This window comes from Poecilia latipinna, unplaced genomic scaffold (genome assembly GCF_001443285.1).
Source record: "Poecilia latipinna isolate Pla-1442-1.1 unplaced genomic scaffold, P_latipinna-1.0 Scaffold799, whole genome shotgun sequence".
Taxonomy (NCBI): Eukaryota; Metazoa; Chordata; class Actinopteri; order Cyprinodontiformes; family Poeciliidae; genus Poecilia; species Poecilia latipinna.
The window spans coordinates 165358-183637 of record NW_015113415.1 but is presented as its reverse complement, the minus strand read 5'-3'; the positions used below and the strand labels follow the sequence as shown (position 1 = coordinate 183637).

The 18280-nt window shown below is 39.3% G+C and overlaps 1 protein-coding gene across 1 annotated transcript in view; it reads right to left on the bottom strand.

Moving 5' to 3' along the window:
• igf1ra (insulin-like growth factor 1a receptor) overlaps positions 1-18280 on the bottom strand; it is a 92003-nt gene that overhangs the window by 22773 nt on the left and 50950 nt on the right. The window contains exons 3-6 of the mRNA XM_015046947.1: positions 5586-5886; positions 3522-3658; positions 2915-3059; positions 1165-1373 (exon numbers count right to left, since the gene is read on the bottom strand). Of these exons, the coding sequence (XP_014902433.1) occupies positions 1165-1373; positions 2915-3059; positions 3522-3658; positions 5586-5886 (792 nt within the window). The remainder of the gene's footprint in view (positions 1-1164; positions 1374-2914; positions 3060-3521; positions 3659-5585; positions 5887-18280) is intronic.

Below are 18280 nucleotides of genomic sequence, written 5' to 3'. Positions count from 1 at the left end.
AAGATATTATATGAAATGTGTGCCAATTTTTATAATCAAAATCTGCTGTTTGATGCACTGGGTCAGAGGTGAGGTCAGCAGAGTTCTGTGATGTTCAGGAACCAGTTTGAGGCAGTTTGAAATGAGAAACACAGATAGCTGATAAACTTTGGTCCCGCTTTCTTGAGTAAGAATGTTTCTGTATGAAAATGAACACATCTACTGTTGCCCCCTTGGGAAAGTGTGCAGGGAGGATAGCTTAGAGAGTGGATAGATCCATCCCTTGGCCTTGGTAACACCTGCATGGTCTCTGGCGTGCTAACAGCAACAAGGGCTGTTTGAGATCATCTCTAAACTGTTCGTTAGACGCATCAGACAGTAGAAACACGCCTTGATATAAAAGTCACTGAGCTAAAACGGCTAATCAGATCACTGAGGTGGAACTGTCTTAACTGCCACACACAGTGGTCTCCGAAGGCGCGTCTTTGTATTTTTGTGTTTTTCTAAGGTAATTAATTTCTTCTTTGTGGCTTTGGTTTCTGATGATTATGTTGAGCTGTTGATGTGATGTTTATGCACTTGATTGCCTGAATAAAATTCTGGATGATTGTGAAGTTGAGACTGTTTGTCTTCATGGTTTTACTTTTACACACGACATTAACGGACCTGGGGAGACGAGATAACAATGAGCAACAGGTAGTTAATATCTCGCATTCTCAACACAACCCAGATTTCTCACAGCGTTGGAAAACACTGCATTGCAATTCACGAACCAAGCAAGGGAGGAATTACCGAGAAAAAACATCCCTAAATGATTATTAATACTAATTATTTTGAGCTGTTGAGAGTTTAAATTGAAACTAAATAGCAAATTTGATTAATTGCACAACTCTAAGGCAGCTTGCTGTGGTTATAAGCCAACCTAAAATCCCTTTAGCCTTAGCTCTTCAGTTATAACATTAGCTAATGTAAAACAGGCCAGAAGTCTAATCTCTGGTGTTCTTGTTGATCTAATAATATGGATTATTTTTTAGGCTCTCCAGGTCACAGAAATGTGCAGAAACACTGGAATATCCTGTCACGTAAGCCTCCTTTAAATAAATCCTACAAAACGAAAATATGGCTCTGTAAGGACATTTTTAACAATTTTTTTTTTTTTTTTAATTCAGCAAAATGTTCACTCACAGCTGGCTCTTTCACCGTTGTAACGGAAATCACCCTCTTCTGGCTTTACAGTTATGCCCGTTTTTTCCCACATGGCGTGAAACTCAGACTCGCAGAGCTTCGGGTTTCCACGGAAGAAGATACGCCCTGCCTGAATAGTCAGGTTGTGCTGGGTCCAATTCCACAAGGACTGCAGATTCTGGTTGTTGACGGCGGAGAACGAATATGTGCTGATAATGAGAGAAGATAAGCAGACGGTCACAAACATGTTGCAACAAGTTGTTTTTCTTAAGCAACTCGTGTGTAGCAACGGACAGTTCAAATGGTTATTAAATATCGTTAAGCGTAGTAGTGTTGTGCACCAAAATGGGAGACCATAAATGTGGGCTCTGAATTGTGTGTCTGCCTAACAATGAGCGTTGGTATGACACTGTGTCATGTCACCACCATTAGCACCAGCAGTCCAAGCATAAAGCCTCCAGAGGGAAGAGAATGTCTGCCATCCTCAACAGCATTCCTTTGAGAGAAACTTAACACCGGGAGAAATGATAACAAGAGGGACACAAGGCTTTCCCATGACCCCCTCAGCTAAAGAAAAAAGCTCTGCTTTGGATCTAAGGCTGCTGCTGATATCCAAGTACAGACATTAGCAAACCTGAACCTTTCCAGTCTGCTTAGATGCCACTTATAATGTCTTCAAACACACTTCGCTATCTGGAACCTGACACGAAATTGTTAAGTGAAGATGTATCCAGCAATGCTTACATGCAGTATGAGGGTTAGACTAGCCTAGTAAAAACTAGTCCCTTGTCCTATTCATTTTGCTCCGGAGGGATTGAGGTCTTGACTGTTGAGAAATGACTGCTTCTTGGATGCGTGGACGCTATGGAAGTTTTAAATTTTACCCAATTGCTAACATTTGTCTGTGACATAAGTGATGCTCCAGTTCTACGCTTACTGGAAATTGCCTGCACTGTAAACTACCCTCCTCTACTGCAAAGAGAGAAGTGCTGATCCGAATTCAATTTTTGGAAGCGTGACCAACATAGACTGAATAGAGTAGAAAATCATTGTCATTGTTCACAACTTCTCTCTCTGTTTGCTGATTGGCCTGGTAAAAAGATCTACTGGAGACAATCCAAATCAAGGGGAGAATTTCCAAACTGTGCTGTAAGTGAGAATTTTTTTTAATTTTTTTATTTTGAGCAGAATGACATAATGTCTAAGGATTTATAACCTGCAGTTCCGGTCTGTCTGTGGTTGTTTTGATCAACTAAATTGGCTCTTGATAACTTACCAAAATGATATGGAAATAAGGAATGACCAAAGAACATTAAAAAGCCTACCTTCAGCAGCTTTACCATTTTGTTTTCATGCAAGAAAATGCAACGCAGTGACAGAACAATGCAAGACCACTAACGGTACAAGGAACAACAGTTTGCTTTTTAATTTTTAATTGAGTCCATTAATGTCACAATAATGCAGACATGATGTGCTATGCTTCACAATAATTTCATAAATGTGAAATAAATCAATTTGCCTAATTTTATTTAAATAAAAGTAGTCTCTTCCCTCATTATAAAACTTTTTTTGTTGCTTTTAAACAAATATCTACCCAGGAATTTGTAAAAATGGATAAATAATCTTGTTATAAAGCTTTTAAATGTTTGGGGGCTCTATACACATTAATGCAAAAGTAAAAAATAAAACATTCTTTGCTCTCGTATTTTTTAAAAATTGTGCATATATGACCAGGTTCACACAGCCTTACTCTTCAATAAGTTCCTTCCCGTTGATGTATCGGAGGCTTTTGAGGAAGGACAACGAGCTGAGAGAGTGAGAGTGTCGAATTTTCACATATCCCATCACTGTCTGGATCAGTCCCATGAAGGTCTCCAGCTCCGAGGCTATGTTAACTGTAAAGAGTAGAGACAGAAAGCAAATATGCACTGAAATTATTCCCAGATATCCATTGCAACTAAACCAAATGAAAATTAAATGCAATTGAACATCATTTTAAAAATTGACAGCTCGAAATAGGTGATTTAGGGAGGGTTGAATACAGCTGCACACCACACGACTCAGCATATATATTTTTTGAAAACATATTATTTTCTGTGCAATTCAAAATTATGCATTACTTAAAGCTGATTGTTGGTACAAATTCTCTAATACTAGTAAATAAAGGCAAACATGCAGAGTGAGGCCTTGCTAAGTTTTACTCTATAAAACAAATAGAAACATTACATTTGCTCCTCAAAGGAAAAAAAAAAATCCTCCCTTTACTTTGCTCAGTTACTTTTGTAGCAAACATTTCTGGAATTTACCGCCAAACACTGCCGATGTGTAAAAGAGCACACGGTTTTAGATTCACTCACTTCCGTTGCGGATGTTGATGACCAGATTGTTTTCGATGACGGTGCACTCCTTCAGGGACTGAGCAGCATCCACAGAATCAATAACAGAGGCCCTACAGAACTTGTCGCACAGACCATTGCAAGCGTTGCACAGCATGCTGCACACGACAAAAGCCAAAAGGAGAGGAGAGGGGGCGGGGGTGGAGAGAGAGGAATTATTACAAAAGAAAGAAAGAACAACATCTTTTTTTTTGTGACATTTTCTACCTCACACTGAAATAATTTGTCTTCTCTCAGCCCAAAAGCATTCCAGAGGATTCAGGCAGATAAATTCAGGGAATGATAAAAGGTCACTTCTCACATGGACAGTTTAATCTTTTATGGAACCTCGACTGAACTGTTTCGTGAGAGAGTGACTCAGTGTTTCAACCTTTGAGACAAAACACATGCAAAGGCTAGAAACAGATTCAGCAACCAAGAGACAGGCCCAAACTTTAAGTTTGCGAAAAGACAAATCAGAAAGAGAAACAGTGAAAAATGAAAGTTTTTTTTTCTTTACAAAAGTATTTACACCTTCACTGTATTTTATTGGGACTTTATGTGTCAGATCAACACAGAGTAAAATATAATCGTGAATGGAAGGAAAAGGGGCAATTTAATATGTGTTGCTGCAAGTAGAGGAGGATATGGGTCGGGCCTCGCAGGTCCAAATGTATCGTGAGGGTCTGCAGAGAACATGTGGAAGAGTCTCCTGTCAAAAGGACCTTCAACTCCCACCTCCGGCAGAACTTTGAACACTTCCTGGGGAGGCAGGGGGACCTTGAGTCGGAGTGGGCCATGTTCCATGCCTTCATTTTTGAGGCAGCTGACCGGAGGTGTGGCTGCAGGTTGGTCGGTGCTTGCAGTATCCCTACAACTCGCTGGCGGAGACCTGCTGTGAAGGATGCAGACGAGTCTTATCGGGCCTTTTTGGCCTGTGCGACTCTTCCAGCAGAATGCAAAACCGGTGGTTGATAAGGGAAAAACATCTCTGTGGGAGGAGTTCTGTGACGCCGTGTGACAACGTTTGTACAGTTTCGAATGGCGGACACCTCCGGTCCACCATGCGGCGTCTCAGGAAGGTGAACCAGTACTCCACTAACACTCTCTATATTTGGGATGTTGTGCTGCTGACCTCGACTCGGGATGTCATGGATCAGTGGACGGAACACTCTGCAGACCTCTTCAATCTCACCATCATGTCTCCTAATGAGAAAGTGTAGTCTGGGGATCTGAGGTCAGGCTCTTAGGTCGCTGAGGTCACTGAGGTGGATAATGAGATTTGCTCTGCTATGGGGTTCTGTTGGTTTATGTGGCTCTGTAACATCATATGGATGTTGGGGTCAGTTCCATAGGATGGGCAGACTGGAGTGGTGGCCTCCCCACTTAAAACGGGGGACTGCAAGAACCTCTTTTTCGACTTTTATTTGTAAAAAATATTTGAAATTGTGTGTGAATTACCTCTCACTTCACAATTTTGTGCCACATTTGTGACAGGTAAAAACTGAGGAAAAAGTTCAAAGTTCTATGTTTGCATGCAAAGGAAGTAGAATAAGGTGTCCCTGGTGAGTGTTGTCTGTAAAATCTACCAGTGGTGTGAGAGTTGAGAACAAGGCTCTGTGCTGAGGACATTTTACTGTACAGACAGTCTGGCCATGAATCTTTAATTGCTCAGCACCATGTTAACTTCCTACGTCATGAACTACTTTACGAAAAGATCCGTGTGAAGAGTTGAGGTCAGGTAAAGTTCAAGTCAAGGATGCCTTATGCAAAAGAATGTATAATGCAGAAGCGCATACTGGTTACAAGGTCCTTTAATGTCTGAATACATCCGTGTAAGCGCACATCTGTTCATTGGAAATTTCACCAAGAAGCAGTTCTGTGTGAGATTCAGCAACACAGCAATACAAAGGAGATGTCGTTCAGACCTTAAAACATTCTTTGACAAGGCTGAGCCATGTATTTAAAAAAAATCATATATTGCATATGTCACCTCTCACGGCTTTACCACGTAATAAGAAACAAGTCTGAGGTGTGCGTCCTTACCGATCAGTTTCGCTGCGAGTGAAGCCAGAGGGACAGTCATTCATGCATTCTCTGTTGTGGATGACAAAGGGATTGTCGTTGGATAGGTGCACTTCAGAGCACTCCCTCTTGGTGATGCAGCGCCAGCCCTCGAACATGAAGGTGCCTTCAGGACAGTCCGACACGCAGCGACCCTCGTGTTTGTAGTGGATGCACGCCGAGCAGGCCATGTCGTTGTTGGGTTCGGAGCAGCCCCCCAAGCACTGACTGTGGCAACACTCCCCGTTGTCCATACAGGCCAACTTGCACTGCTGAGGACACACTGTGGTGGACATAGACATACATGAGAAGGAAGTTAGTATTAAATAACCCCCCCCCCCCGGCCCCCAAAAAAAGTTTGCACAGTTACACAACAAATAGACAATGTCAGACAAACTGTGGCAAAAGCCTAAGTAAATATTTTCATGAACAATTGCTTTGAGTATCTTCTCAGCTTGCTTTATGTCACTGTACTCTAAATGACATAGTTTTGAGGAAAAAAGAGATGCACCATTGGAAGCACAACAAATCAGCTACACAATCAAATGTCAGTGATGTGACGTTTCTTCAACCACTTTCCTGACTTTTTAATATTATTTTCAAACACATTTTAGATAAGCTCACCGCTTCATCTTCACACACTTTAATTTGCTTAATTTCTTTTCAATATTACTTAGCACATATTATTAAAAGTTGCAAACTGTAAATAAAAACAAGAAACAATAAAAAAATAAAAAGTTGACTTAGCCAGTTTATTGATGAAAGCCCTAGTTTGTAATGCTGCGGTGCTACCACTATTATAACGAGAGCAGTTCTGATGTTTGGCTCAAGAATAATCAAAAACATGCCTCACTGGAACTGTTTCACTGTCACATCTGTAAATCCGCTTGTACATGCATTTTTTTGATATGAGGACAATCTTATCCTTTAATAATGACTCTCTCTACAACTTATTGTTTGGAGGTTAGGGACACAGCAACTAAAAGGGTTTCATCAGTTAAAGTTGTGGGAACTTAAATGTTGCAAATGACATGGAAAACCACCAAGATTAAAGTAAAATGAAGACATTTCTTATAAAGCTGGATGGATATTTTAACACAAATAAGATCAAAAATCATCATGAATGTGTAAATAGCTTCTGAAACCGTTCCTCCAAAATAAAGCATGGGCATCAGCTTTCAAGCTACCAAGGTTTAGACAACAGAAATATTGTACATCATTCTACTATGTAAGCAAAAATATGTATATACATATATATATATAAAATCCAATTTATATATTTTTTCTATTAGACTTTATATTTAGCTATGAAACAATAAAGGCTGGTTGCACCCTGACTACAAATGTTTCTTTAAAGCAAGAAAAATAGCATCGTTCCAGGTTTAGAGAAAATAAGTGTGGGCTGTTTCAAATTAGGTTTGAGCAACAGAACTATTAGTTATTAACTATTATTAGCCTAACAATGTGCTGTCAATATCATGCAACAGTTTGATACCATCTTCAACAAACATGGTATACAAAAAGTTGTAGCAGGTGACTGACAATTAGTTTTCTGTAAAAAAAAAAAAAAAGGAAAAAAAAAAGTCCAACCTGAACCTTGAAAGCATTTAGCATTCACAAATTACACTTGACCTTTTCTTTATTTTTTTCTTTTCTTTTAAAGCAAATAAGTAGTGTCAAAAAGTGTTTTCTGGTACACAAAGAACATGTTGAGTCACACCTTGTGAAGACGGAAGCACTTCCATATATGGATGAAAACAGAAGATCTTCAAACATTAGCATGCTCTAATTGTCATCATAATCACAGATCAGATTGCGTGGTTTTCTTTCCATATGGGTGTGGCAAAACCAAATTCTCCATGTGGCCAATAAGACTAAACTACATTGAAATAACAGATTTTCTGGTTACTTAGGAACTGCCTTCATGTTCAAAATACACATTTTCTTTCTAATTTTGCTTACGTATGTTGTTGTTGACTTCCTCCCAACCCTCTACAAGGGTTGGCCATTACCTGTACAAGGTGTGATCCACAAGGTGAATTGTGACGTGCATGTGATACATACATGCCCAGCCTGCTCGGTTTTACAAGATTTCATACAGTTCATATTTTAGTTCAGACTGTAAATTAGTCCAAAACATGTTGCCCGTTGTTGTGCATCCATTCTGACTTTTGCATGGTATCATGCAATACAGCAATGCAGCAGAACAATTGCATCAAGGAGCAGAGTCAGCTGTACTGCCGTTTCACTTTACAAGAGAAAGATATCGATCGCCTCCACTCCCTTAAGGTTCTCAAACACTTTAAGTTTTTTTTTTTCCTCCTTACATTCTGTCAAATTTAACCATACTGACGTGGAACTACTTTATAGATCTACAAAAAATAAATAAATAAATAAATAAAAAAAATCAGTTTCTTTAGGCAGCTAGAAGCCTGTTGTTGTCTTTTTTGGTCTTAAAAGTTGAGTTAGATGAAGACCAGGTTGACAAGTTTGGCGGCTGTCCAGTTATTATAGATTAGATCCAAAGCAAAAGCCAAAGACCTTTCGTTTTTAAACAACAGCATCAGATATCAACACATGCTGGCTCTCGCATAACAGCTGGGATCTGATTGGAATTACTATGCTGACGTTAGTGCGGTTGGCTTAGGAAGAGTAGTGTTGCACATTTGCAAGCATTGAAGGGAAAAAAAAAAAAGAAGACAGAATGGGGTTCATTTTCTTGGAACTCTACCAAAAGGGGGCAGCCAAAGCAAACTCTAATGAGCCTTCTCCTTAAAGGATGCCTGCTCCCTCTGTATCATTTTAACAGATTCCTCAATGCGGAAAAATTCCAAACATGCATGTCTTCTGCCAAAGGAGAGCGGAGCAGTAGGGGGGGAAGAGGGGGAGTCACTGTCTTAAATCCATATAAGTCGACCGGGTTTCGCTGCCCAACCAAACAACCCCATGGTATCAAGGATACAATCTACTATTTATAGATGCTCCTAATGCAGGCCTATTTCCACACTTCTGCTCACTACACATAGCTATGCAGGTCATTATAGGTTTCCACCTCTTTAAAGAAGTGGGACTTCCTAACAAGGGGTTCCTCTGAACGGCAGACGTCAGCATCCTGGTTGTTCTCTAAGTAGAAGGCCAAGAATAAACATGATGCATCAGAAGGCTCGAGTTTCGACCATGTGTAAGCTCAGACAGTGTTGTGTTAGAAAAAAAAACTGCTGAAAGATCGGACCTCGGACTCAAACGGTGGGAAAAGAAACCATCACTATAATCTGAGCCAAATACGTCAAACTGCGGAGAGTGGGGGTAGGGAGGCTCGGCATGTTGTTCTCCTCATACAGTAGTTACACAACTCCCCTCCCTCCTGCTCTCTCCCTGAGCAAACACAGCCAGGTCAGACACCAAAACCCAAGCATCAGCTTGCCCCAGCTGTTTACCGGAGTGCTGTGACACAAGGATCGACTGGGTACATTTCATCCATAGTAAACAAGACAAGTCCCCGCACTCGGTTTGCTGCTGCTGGTAAATATACCAGCATCAGAAAGTGACTGAAGGAGAGACAAGTTTGTAACATCAGTGGTTGTTATCCCAAAAGGTGTTGTCTAGTGGCAGGACTATGTGAAGAATCTCCAAAATGTTGGAGGCCACAGAGTAGTTGCTAAACAGAGATAATATTAATTCCTATGGCAACTCCTAGCTACATAGTAGGAAGCATTTTTTTTTTCTACCAACTGCCTACCAGATCAACCTTGAGTTCTTCATTTATAAAATATGACTTTTTAGCACAGATGGCAAGATTTCAACACTGTCGGCCATCAGTTGCTTTTTTTTTTTTATTTTTTTTTTCAATAAGGTCTTTACCTGCTACAATATTATCCCCACTTTGGTATCTGGACACTGTCACAGGAGTCCTGTATATTTTGCAGATGCAGCTGTAAATCTAACAAAGCTGTCTCCTTTTAAAGAGAAGAGCCTTTATTCTGGCAGTCTGCTGTCATTAACTTTAACATTTGACATGCTTACTGAGGCCTGCAGAGTCCGAGATGGAGCTCTTGGGGTTTCCACAGCGTCTTGAAGTGCTAAAGGGTCTGACCCTGAGGTGAACTTGCTGGGATGTACTCTCCTGGGGAGCCTCTGACTGTCTTGAATGACTTTTAAAGAATAATCTCGCTCGTTGTAAAGTGCTGCACAGAAAATATTCGAAAATGTCCTCAAATGGATATTTGAGGATTTCCAAAGCGAGATTTTTGTCATGCTAAGAGCAACTAATAATATATCTGATAAGATAAAGTATCTTAGTGTCTTTATTAAGTGTACATCATGATTAGTTGGCCATGGAGGATGTAGCCAACAGCTATGCAGATAGGAGCTGAAGGCCAAAGCAGACTTCTACCATTTTAAAACAATTTCAAAAACGTTATAGAAGTTTCTGCAAATGCCATTTTAAAAAAATATTTAAACCACTGTCATATTTGCATATGTTCAGTTATGAACTTGGAAATCAATGATTGTTTACACAGGAGCTGGAGGTAGGAGGCAGTGTCCCACCAAAGAACTTCCTGTGTGAAACAAGTACTGAGAAAGACACATTTAAAGTATTTACATTTTTCCTTCTGGAAAAGCAAGGCGGCATAAAAATCAAGAAAATACTAATAACTTAACCGCTGTAAAAGTTTTGATTGTATTTCTCAAAAAAATATGCTTATTGTATATTATATGCAAGGTACATCAAAGAAAAAGCAGAAAATAAACTATCAATATGCCAGTCAGACAATCACACTAGTCAATGTTAATTAGAAAAGTTGACATACCTTACTGACTATTAAAGCTTCATATTATTTTACTGTAAACAGGTACTAACTAACTTTAAATTCATCACTATTCAAGATAGTGACCAACAAATCTTTGTTTCTAAGCATTTGCACTATTATTACCAATACACATACTGATTATGTGATGATATGTTGAGTAGCCCTCACTTTAAAGTCCATTTTGTTTGTTCTGTTTTTATTGCTTGTTTCTACTTGATTGTTTTTCTGTGCGGTGTCCTTGAGTGTCTTGAGGGCTTGAGGTAGAATGAATTACTATTATTATTATTATGTTGTCAATATATTGTAAGGCCAGTCCAGGACACCACATGTCAAAGGCGATGTATTAACAGATATTCCGAAGCTACAAAGGAGTAATCTGCCAAAACTTTATGCAGACGTTCTCTCGCTTGCTGTTCAATTGAAGTGTGCAATATGTCTATGAAATAGCTGCAAATGAAAGGATGAAGATACCAGTGCAGCAATGCACCTCATCAAAATTCAAGTCATGCCCTGTTTGCTTAAGTGCATGCTGTCTTAAGTAGTCTACTACACACTGCTTTCACGCAGACCCTGGCGACATGTTTACTGCCATAACGCCACTGCCACATCTGCACGTGAGGTGTGATGTGGAAATAGAAAAGATGCTCGGAATTACACAGTTTTTCCCTCTAACTGATCAGTTAGAGGTGTCAGAACAGTAAAGCACAAAAAAAAAGGCCTGATGAAAGATTAAATGTTTCATTCTCCGTGGCATATCAAAGCGCAGCATGTTTTCCCCGTGTCATAGAAGATAAGTAGGAAGCGTGACAGACTGTTGGGAAGTCATTCATTATTCACACTGGGACTCTAGGAGTGAGGGAGAGAGAAAAAGAAGGGGGTGTAGAGAGTGGTGGTCTAAGAGGAGAAAAAGAAGGAGGAGCTGGGTTTAAATGATTGCTGTGTGTTGGACCAATAGTGGCAAGGCAGGGGAGGTCCTAATCCCGGTGATTGACATGTTATTGAGTCTGAAGCAGAGATGGTAAACAAGTCCTCTCTTGAGCAGGCGTTGGGAGGGGGAGTCGTAACCATAGTGATTAAGCATTGCTTTTCCAGGATTCAGAGGAACCATAACTTACGGAAAACCCTGAGCAGTCCGTCACAACAAGCTCATGCCGCTACAAGCTTTCACGTTGTTATTCCTGCAAATACGGCTGACATTTCCATAGAGGATTAGTTAATTAGTTCTATTTGTATAAAGACAATATTCATTTGTCTTTATATAAATCCTGTATCCTGTATTTTATTGTATTTGAATAAAATACAGGATAATTCAGCTACATTTCAACTGACAATTCACTAAATTTTAAAAAATAATTAAAAAAAGTGGGAATATCACTGCTGTGCTTCATTTGCAAAAAGATAAATACAACATGTGAAAACGTATTAGCCCCCTAAAGATTTCTTCTATTTTTGCTTTAAGTGCCACACTTACATGCTTCAGATAATTAAACAAATGTTAAAAGAGAGAGAAAAAATTTAGTTTTAAGTTGAGAACTTCAAAGCAATCTGGCTCTATGTGAAAGAGTAATTGCTACCTAAACCTATTAAGTATCAGGTCACTCTTGATGGAAACAACTTCTAATAAACAACTGCACTAACTGGCAATTAGTTTTGTTTACATTGCTGTGAGGTACCTTTGTCCCGCTCTTCTTTGCAGAATTGTTTGAAGTCGGAGGTTTTACTAGCAGGAAAGGTCTGGCACAGCATCAGATTTCAGTTCAGACTTTAAATAGGCCCACTCTAAATCTTCATTCTATCTTGGTTTGTTAATTAGTTAGCTAATTAACAAAGCAGATGTTTTATCCCAGATGTAAAGGGGACACACTACTTATCAACTACTCCAGGTTCAAAGCTTTGTAAAACAAGCCTAGCCTTTTGCGTGTTTCTTTGTTAGTCATCTCTGAATTTCAAACTTTCAGGGCTGGAGACAAACCCGCCACCCCTAATCTATACCAACATAATCCCAGCATTTGAAAGGTCCAAAATCACCATACTTTGTTGTTGTTGTTTTTTTTTTTTAACTCTAATATTAAAGTTTGTATCGCGATCTGAAACATTTAAGTGTGACAAGAAAAGCAGAAAAGCATCTGTAAGGATGAAGATAGGATTTCACAGCCCTATAGCTCCATTAAGACTTGATTAAATTTATCCTCACTTCACCCCCCATTCCACAGTCTATTCCCTCTGATAAACACCACACATGCTCTGTGAGGACAACAAGAAGCTGAGGTCAGGTTACGAAGTTAGCAGAAGAGGTAGCAGAGCAGACATACAGTAGCAAACATCAAGCCCACCACATGCCACTGCTGAAAGAGTCGTGGGCTGACTCCTATCTCCCTCCAAGCCCAACTCCCTGAGCTGCATCAGTCCACATCCTGATCCGGCAACCCGATCTTCCCCAGGAGCACCCTTACCCCAAACCCCGCACTGGTTTGATCACTCCAGACACTTGTTTAAACCACGTCGGCCCAGACAAATGCAGAAAAAGATGCTTTCTCCAACTCACAGCCAAAGGGAAACCGCATCACAGACTCGTAGTACTGCTACAGTGATAACAGTCTCAAGTGCCGGGATGGGCTGATTTAATCTAAGGTTGTGTTTTTCACATTTAGGGCTGTGTTCGCCTGCCTGAGCGAGTTCAGCCAGATTTACCGTTCCGCTGACTGGAGTGGGTTTTATTTGGAAGGCGTGAACTAAAAGTGATTTTCTCATGCGGACAGCTGGCTGAGATGAGATGGACTGCGCACAGAAATGTGTGTGACTGTGTTTCCCAGTCTCTTCCACTCTCGTGCCTTCTAAAGAGCAGCAATGTGTTTTTCACACAACTATGTGCTGGTCTGTGTGTTCAGGCATGCGTGGCATTTCCCCCCCTCACTTGAGCTCAGTCACAACAACAACAACAACAACACACGCACACCTTCCTTTTGGGCCTTAGGGCTTGGTCCACAGTGCAGCTGCTGTTGATTGAGTGTAGTTAATAAAAAGGGCAAAGGTATGCAGCACCTCTACATCTGCCAGAATGTCGAGCTTTTGTCTCTGCAGAAAAGCATTACAAGTGTTGTTAAAACGCTGGAAAATGTGACTAAGATCGGTTTGAATAAGTCTGTACCAAACATGGTGAGGAATACAATCCTGACAGATGTTCTCATAATCTTTGGCACTAAAATCTGAGCAAGAATCAAATAGCACTATGAATAAAATAATCTGTTCTCATCTACAATATAATGTAAAGAAGCCGGTCAGGTAAAAACCACAAGATTGTGTTCAGCACTGATCAGAGGGTCCAAATTGGATCAAGCCGTTTAAGTCTATTCGGACCTGACTTTTGCATGCTGGAAACACCTCAGTCCTAGCTCATTTATCCGTGGAGTATTATTTGCAGCTGAGGCGGTTCTCGGCAGCAAAACCCTTTGTTAAACCAGGAACCTTTCCAAACTTATTTTGAAGACTGACACAGGCTATAGACCCTGTGCAGCAAAACGTCACGAGAAACTGCTGTTCTCACAGTTTTTCCCTCAGTGTTTGTGCTGATTAAAATTAAGATTAAAAATGTGTTCCTGTACATATCATCATCATCAAAATATTTGAGTTTCCAAACAGCTGAGGACTGTTTTGTATGCAGTATTTGCAAATTGGTATATTCATTGTTTCATAAGTTTACATTTTGCAGAAGGGACATGTATTTCGTCTGTTGCATGGAGTCTTACTGCGATACATACTCACACCTGACACAGACTGTAGCACCAGGGATAATAACTGTAAATAAGGGTTTGAAAGGTTTATAATGACACACGAGAAAGAGAGTAGTGAGAAAAATGTAGATAAATCACAGTTGATTTATCAACATTTCATACAAATCTTTCCATTTCCTGACTGTGCGTTTGAACCATACTAATGATTTAAAAACTATGAATGTTTAACTTATGACAATATCTTTTAAAAAGGGATTTTGTATGTATTGACATAATTGTCCAGTTTCTTCTTAGCGACGAGACAGCTATATCGATTCCCACACGCTAACAGAGTTTTATTAACAAGACATGTTCTGCAAGTTTTCCTTGCGTATTTTTAGGTGTTTCCTTTGTTGAAAAATGTTTTTTTTTTTTTTTTTAAATACCTAACTTCCCATATTTGCTTTATTAAATGCAGCATGTTTCCTGGCAGCGCTTGGCAGCTTTTTTTTTTTTTTTTTGTTCTGTTAGCTGGGTAACTGGTCGGGAAATTATGAGAGAGAGCTAAAAAGGACCTCCAGAATAGGCAGAGTCTTAAAAATACGACACTGCAGAAAAACATAAAATTAACAACTTATCGCTCAGTTTGCCTTTGGTTCCGGATATTTGAAGATGCAGCGAAGCAGCCCAGCAGAAAACTTCAGCCTCTATTAGCAAACGCTAATTTCTCAACTACCACAGAACTTCAACATGCATCTTTTTGGCTCATCTTGTTTCAGACAAAATGTTTCAGGAGACCACATGCATCACTCTGTTTTACATTTTTACTCTGTCTTAAAAAGTCAGCCTGTAATCGTCAGAGCATCTGAATAGTGGTGGCTCAGACGGCAGGGCCTATTTTTGTAAATGATCATGTACAACTTTGCGACAAATGTTGCCCAGTTTTTATCCTGGCACGCTGTCTGGCACCGATCCTCTCTGCTGGCACGGCGTCTGGAGCTATAATGACACATCTTTCTTTAACATCGACTTCAAGGAGGTCCTAGTTGCGAATAAAAATAGCAGCATTTTGCCTTAAGCAAAATTTAAAAAATAAAATAAATAGCAGGAGAGTTTTTACTCACCATTTATTCCAGTTTAACATTTTGTTGTTATCCTTATAATAAATTAAGTTTTTTTTTTATATACGTAAATGTTGCCAGGTAAGTGGCACCACCAACACAATTTACATAGTAATTTCTGTCTAAATGCAGTTTTCATGTTCTCAAGAAGCAGCGGTTGGCTGTTGGTACACACAGACCACAGTGAAATATTTTTGCTCCCTTGTTCCCTCTTGAACATGACAGATGTTTCGCTGTTTTTAGAGCAGTGGAATCTAAATGTAAATGACCCTTGTAAGGAGAAGTAACGTACTACTGCAACTCTGTAAACTAAAAAAAAATCTCACAATGATTAATTTTAGTATTTAGCTCCAAATGTACAACTTTAATTTAATTATTGTACATGACAATAATTAACAAGTGCTCATGTTTTTGTTATTTTTAATCATTAGAAATTATGGCTAATAATTACCTGAATTAATTTTATCAGAAAATTTGAATATCAATTTATCATAAAAATTAAATAAATAAAAATACAGAAATGTTTTGTTATGGCTGTGCAATGAAATCCTTGAAACTTGTCAAGCAGACAGTTAAGGATAATCTATGGATAAGCAATAAAATGTAACTGCTAAAAAAGTTGGATGCTCACCAAGGTCAATATTAAAGTTTATTAATGGACAGTTGAGTGGAAGAAAGAAGTGTGGTAGGAAAAGGTACACATACAAAAGGGAGAACTGCACCTTTAACTGGATTGTGAAGCAACACATATTCATGGCATGAACTGCAGCTGGAGCCACTGATTCAGGAACCACACAGACATAGGCAGATCTTAGGCTACAGGTGTTGCATTATGTAATGAGGGGGGGCAGTTTGCAGTCTTCCCGATGACTGTTTAAGCAATAGCTTCTGCACTAATAATACATTTTTAATACATTTTATTTAACATTTTACTTTTCTGAGAAACCATATCAGCTGGAAGCCTCAATCATAAAATTGAACAGAGATAAGCACATCAGTCTGTTGTGCAATGAATCCATAATAACGCATTTAACTTTTTAATGATAACAGCAAAAAGCTTTATAATGACAATTTAATTTACTGAGATGCACTAATAGTTAACATCTGTTACAAGTCATTGAGATTATTTTCTTTAGCTGGAGTGCCTGTAGTGAAACATTAAGCTATCACTTTAAAATCCAATAACCTGATAATAGAGTCCCTGGCAGCATCAAGCAATACCAAGGAACTACTAAAAGATTTTAAAAAATCATGAGAGATTTTGCAATTTTCTTTCTTTTCAAAATTGTTCCTATAGCTCCAATTTCATCTCTTGATAAAAAGTCAAAGTGACTTGCAGGAACTATATGGTCAGGTAAATAAAAGAAGCTCTCAATGTCAGTATGCAAAATGTTGAGGCCAAAGAGGAGTGACTGATGATGAAAAATACTTGGCAGCACTTAGCACTGACCTGGCTTTTATTTGATCCCTTAACATCAAAGACCGAGTCTGAATATAAAATGTGCGGGCAAAGTGACCTTAAGCATCCCTTTTTATTCAACAGCAAGCTTACGCAGCACAGCAAACCATGAACTTGGAAACAGCTTAACCTTATTAGAAATCAGATAATAACAGCATGTATACATCTAAATAAAGCTTTGAGTGTAAGAAAAGCCACTGCTTACAATTCCTTGAACAAACTGCGAGTTACGTCAGCTTTTGGTAAGTTTTACTCACAAGCTCAGCACGGCCACAGCTTCATATTTTCAACCTAACTTATGGTGTTAATGAGATTTTACCATGACGCAAGTCTCCAATTCTCTTCTGGCCCCAAAGACAAACACTGTAGTCACTAAGCAGAATTCTGAAACCGTAGGAGTGACGAACTGCAGGCCACGATCTAATCTCTACCATATTTGGTTTGGGACAGATGCAGATCAACTATAGTAACAACTATGAGCTGGACTAAAGGGCTTCAGAGGCCAGGCATAAACTGTGAGGTTGGGTGTCTGCAGGATTTGGACAGGTCCATGATTTAAGGTTCAGAAGCTGGAGAAGCCAGTAATGGAGCAAACTGTCAGAGCGTGGATAAAGCTTTTCTTTTGTCTCTACTTCCACAAATAGCAAATGGGGACAGACAATATGGAGGAAGCAGGACAGCTGATGAGCTTTAAATGGTCCTGGGCTCTTTTGTCTGGGGGTGATGTCATGGTTGTATCTTTTATCAACGCTTTTTTTAAACACTGTCTTTACAAAATGGGCAAAGAGGTCATTTATTCCACCTCATTTATTTCTCCAAAGACTGCTTGTCTCTGTTTTACCATCTTATACATGTTCACTTTCTTTTGTCCCTTTTTAACTTAAAAAGTTCAGTAGGCGTGAAAGAGAGAATGAAACGACATCCATCCATCCACATATTTTTGGTGTGGCCTTTTGGTTCGGGACACATATGCACTGTACAAATGCAGTGTTGTTTGAGCTCCAAGTGTGTAACTCCACATTCCACCACAAAAGTTTCAAAACATATGAAGCAGCACTTCATTGAACCGACATGGGGGATATCTCCTGGAACTTTATTCCTGTTAAAGGGGAGATTTTTTATTTTTTTTTCTCCACTGTCACAGCATGTATACTCGGTACGAAGAATCGCTGTAAAGTCAAAGACAGAACGCTGTAATTGTGCAGGAGGAATGAATGCTGCAAGTCAATGACTCTATGCAATCATCTGAAACTAATTTGAAAAATAAACTGAACTTCTTGCAATGTTTGATAACTGGGATCAGTTGGATTTTAAGTGTGACTGAATTGAAATGACTTGTTTGTAAAGTGCCTCGAAACATCATCTTTTGTGAACTGGTCTCATAGAAATAAACTGAATAACAATTAACTGATAAAACTGGGCCCTTAATCTCTTACAGTGCCATATTTTGATGCCAACTCCCCTGCCATGTTTTCCTATGAGCAGTTGGAGTTCAAGAGTATGAATTATGTAACAGCTTTTGATAAGAGACTACACTGTATGGCTGGTTGGAAATAAACAAATAATCTCAGTTTGA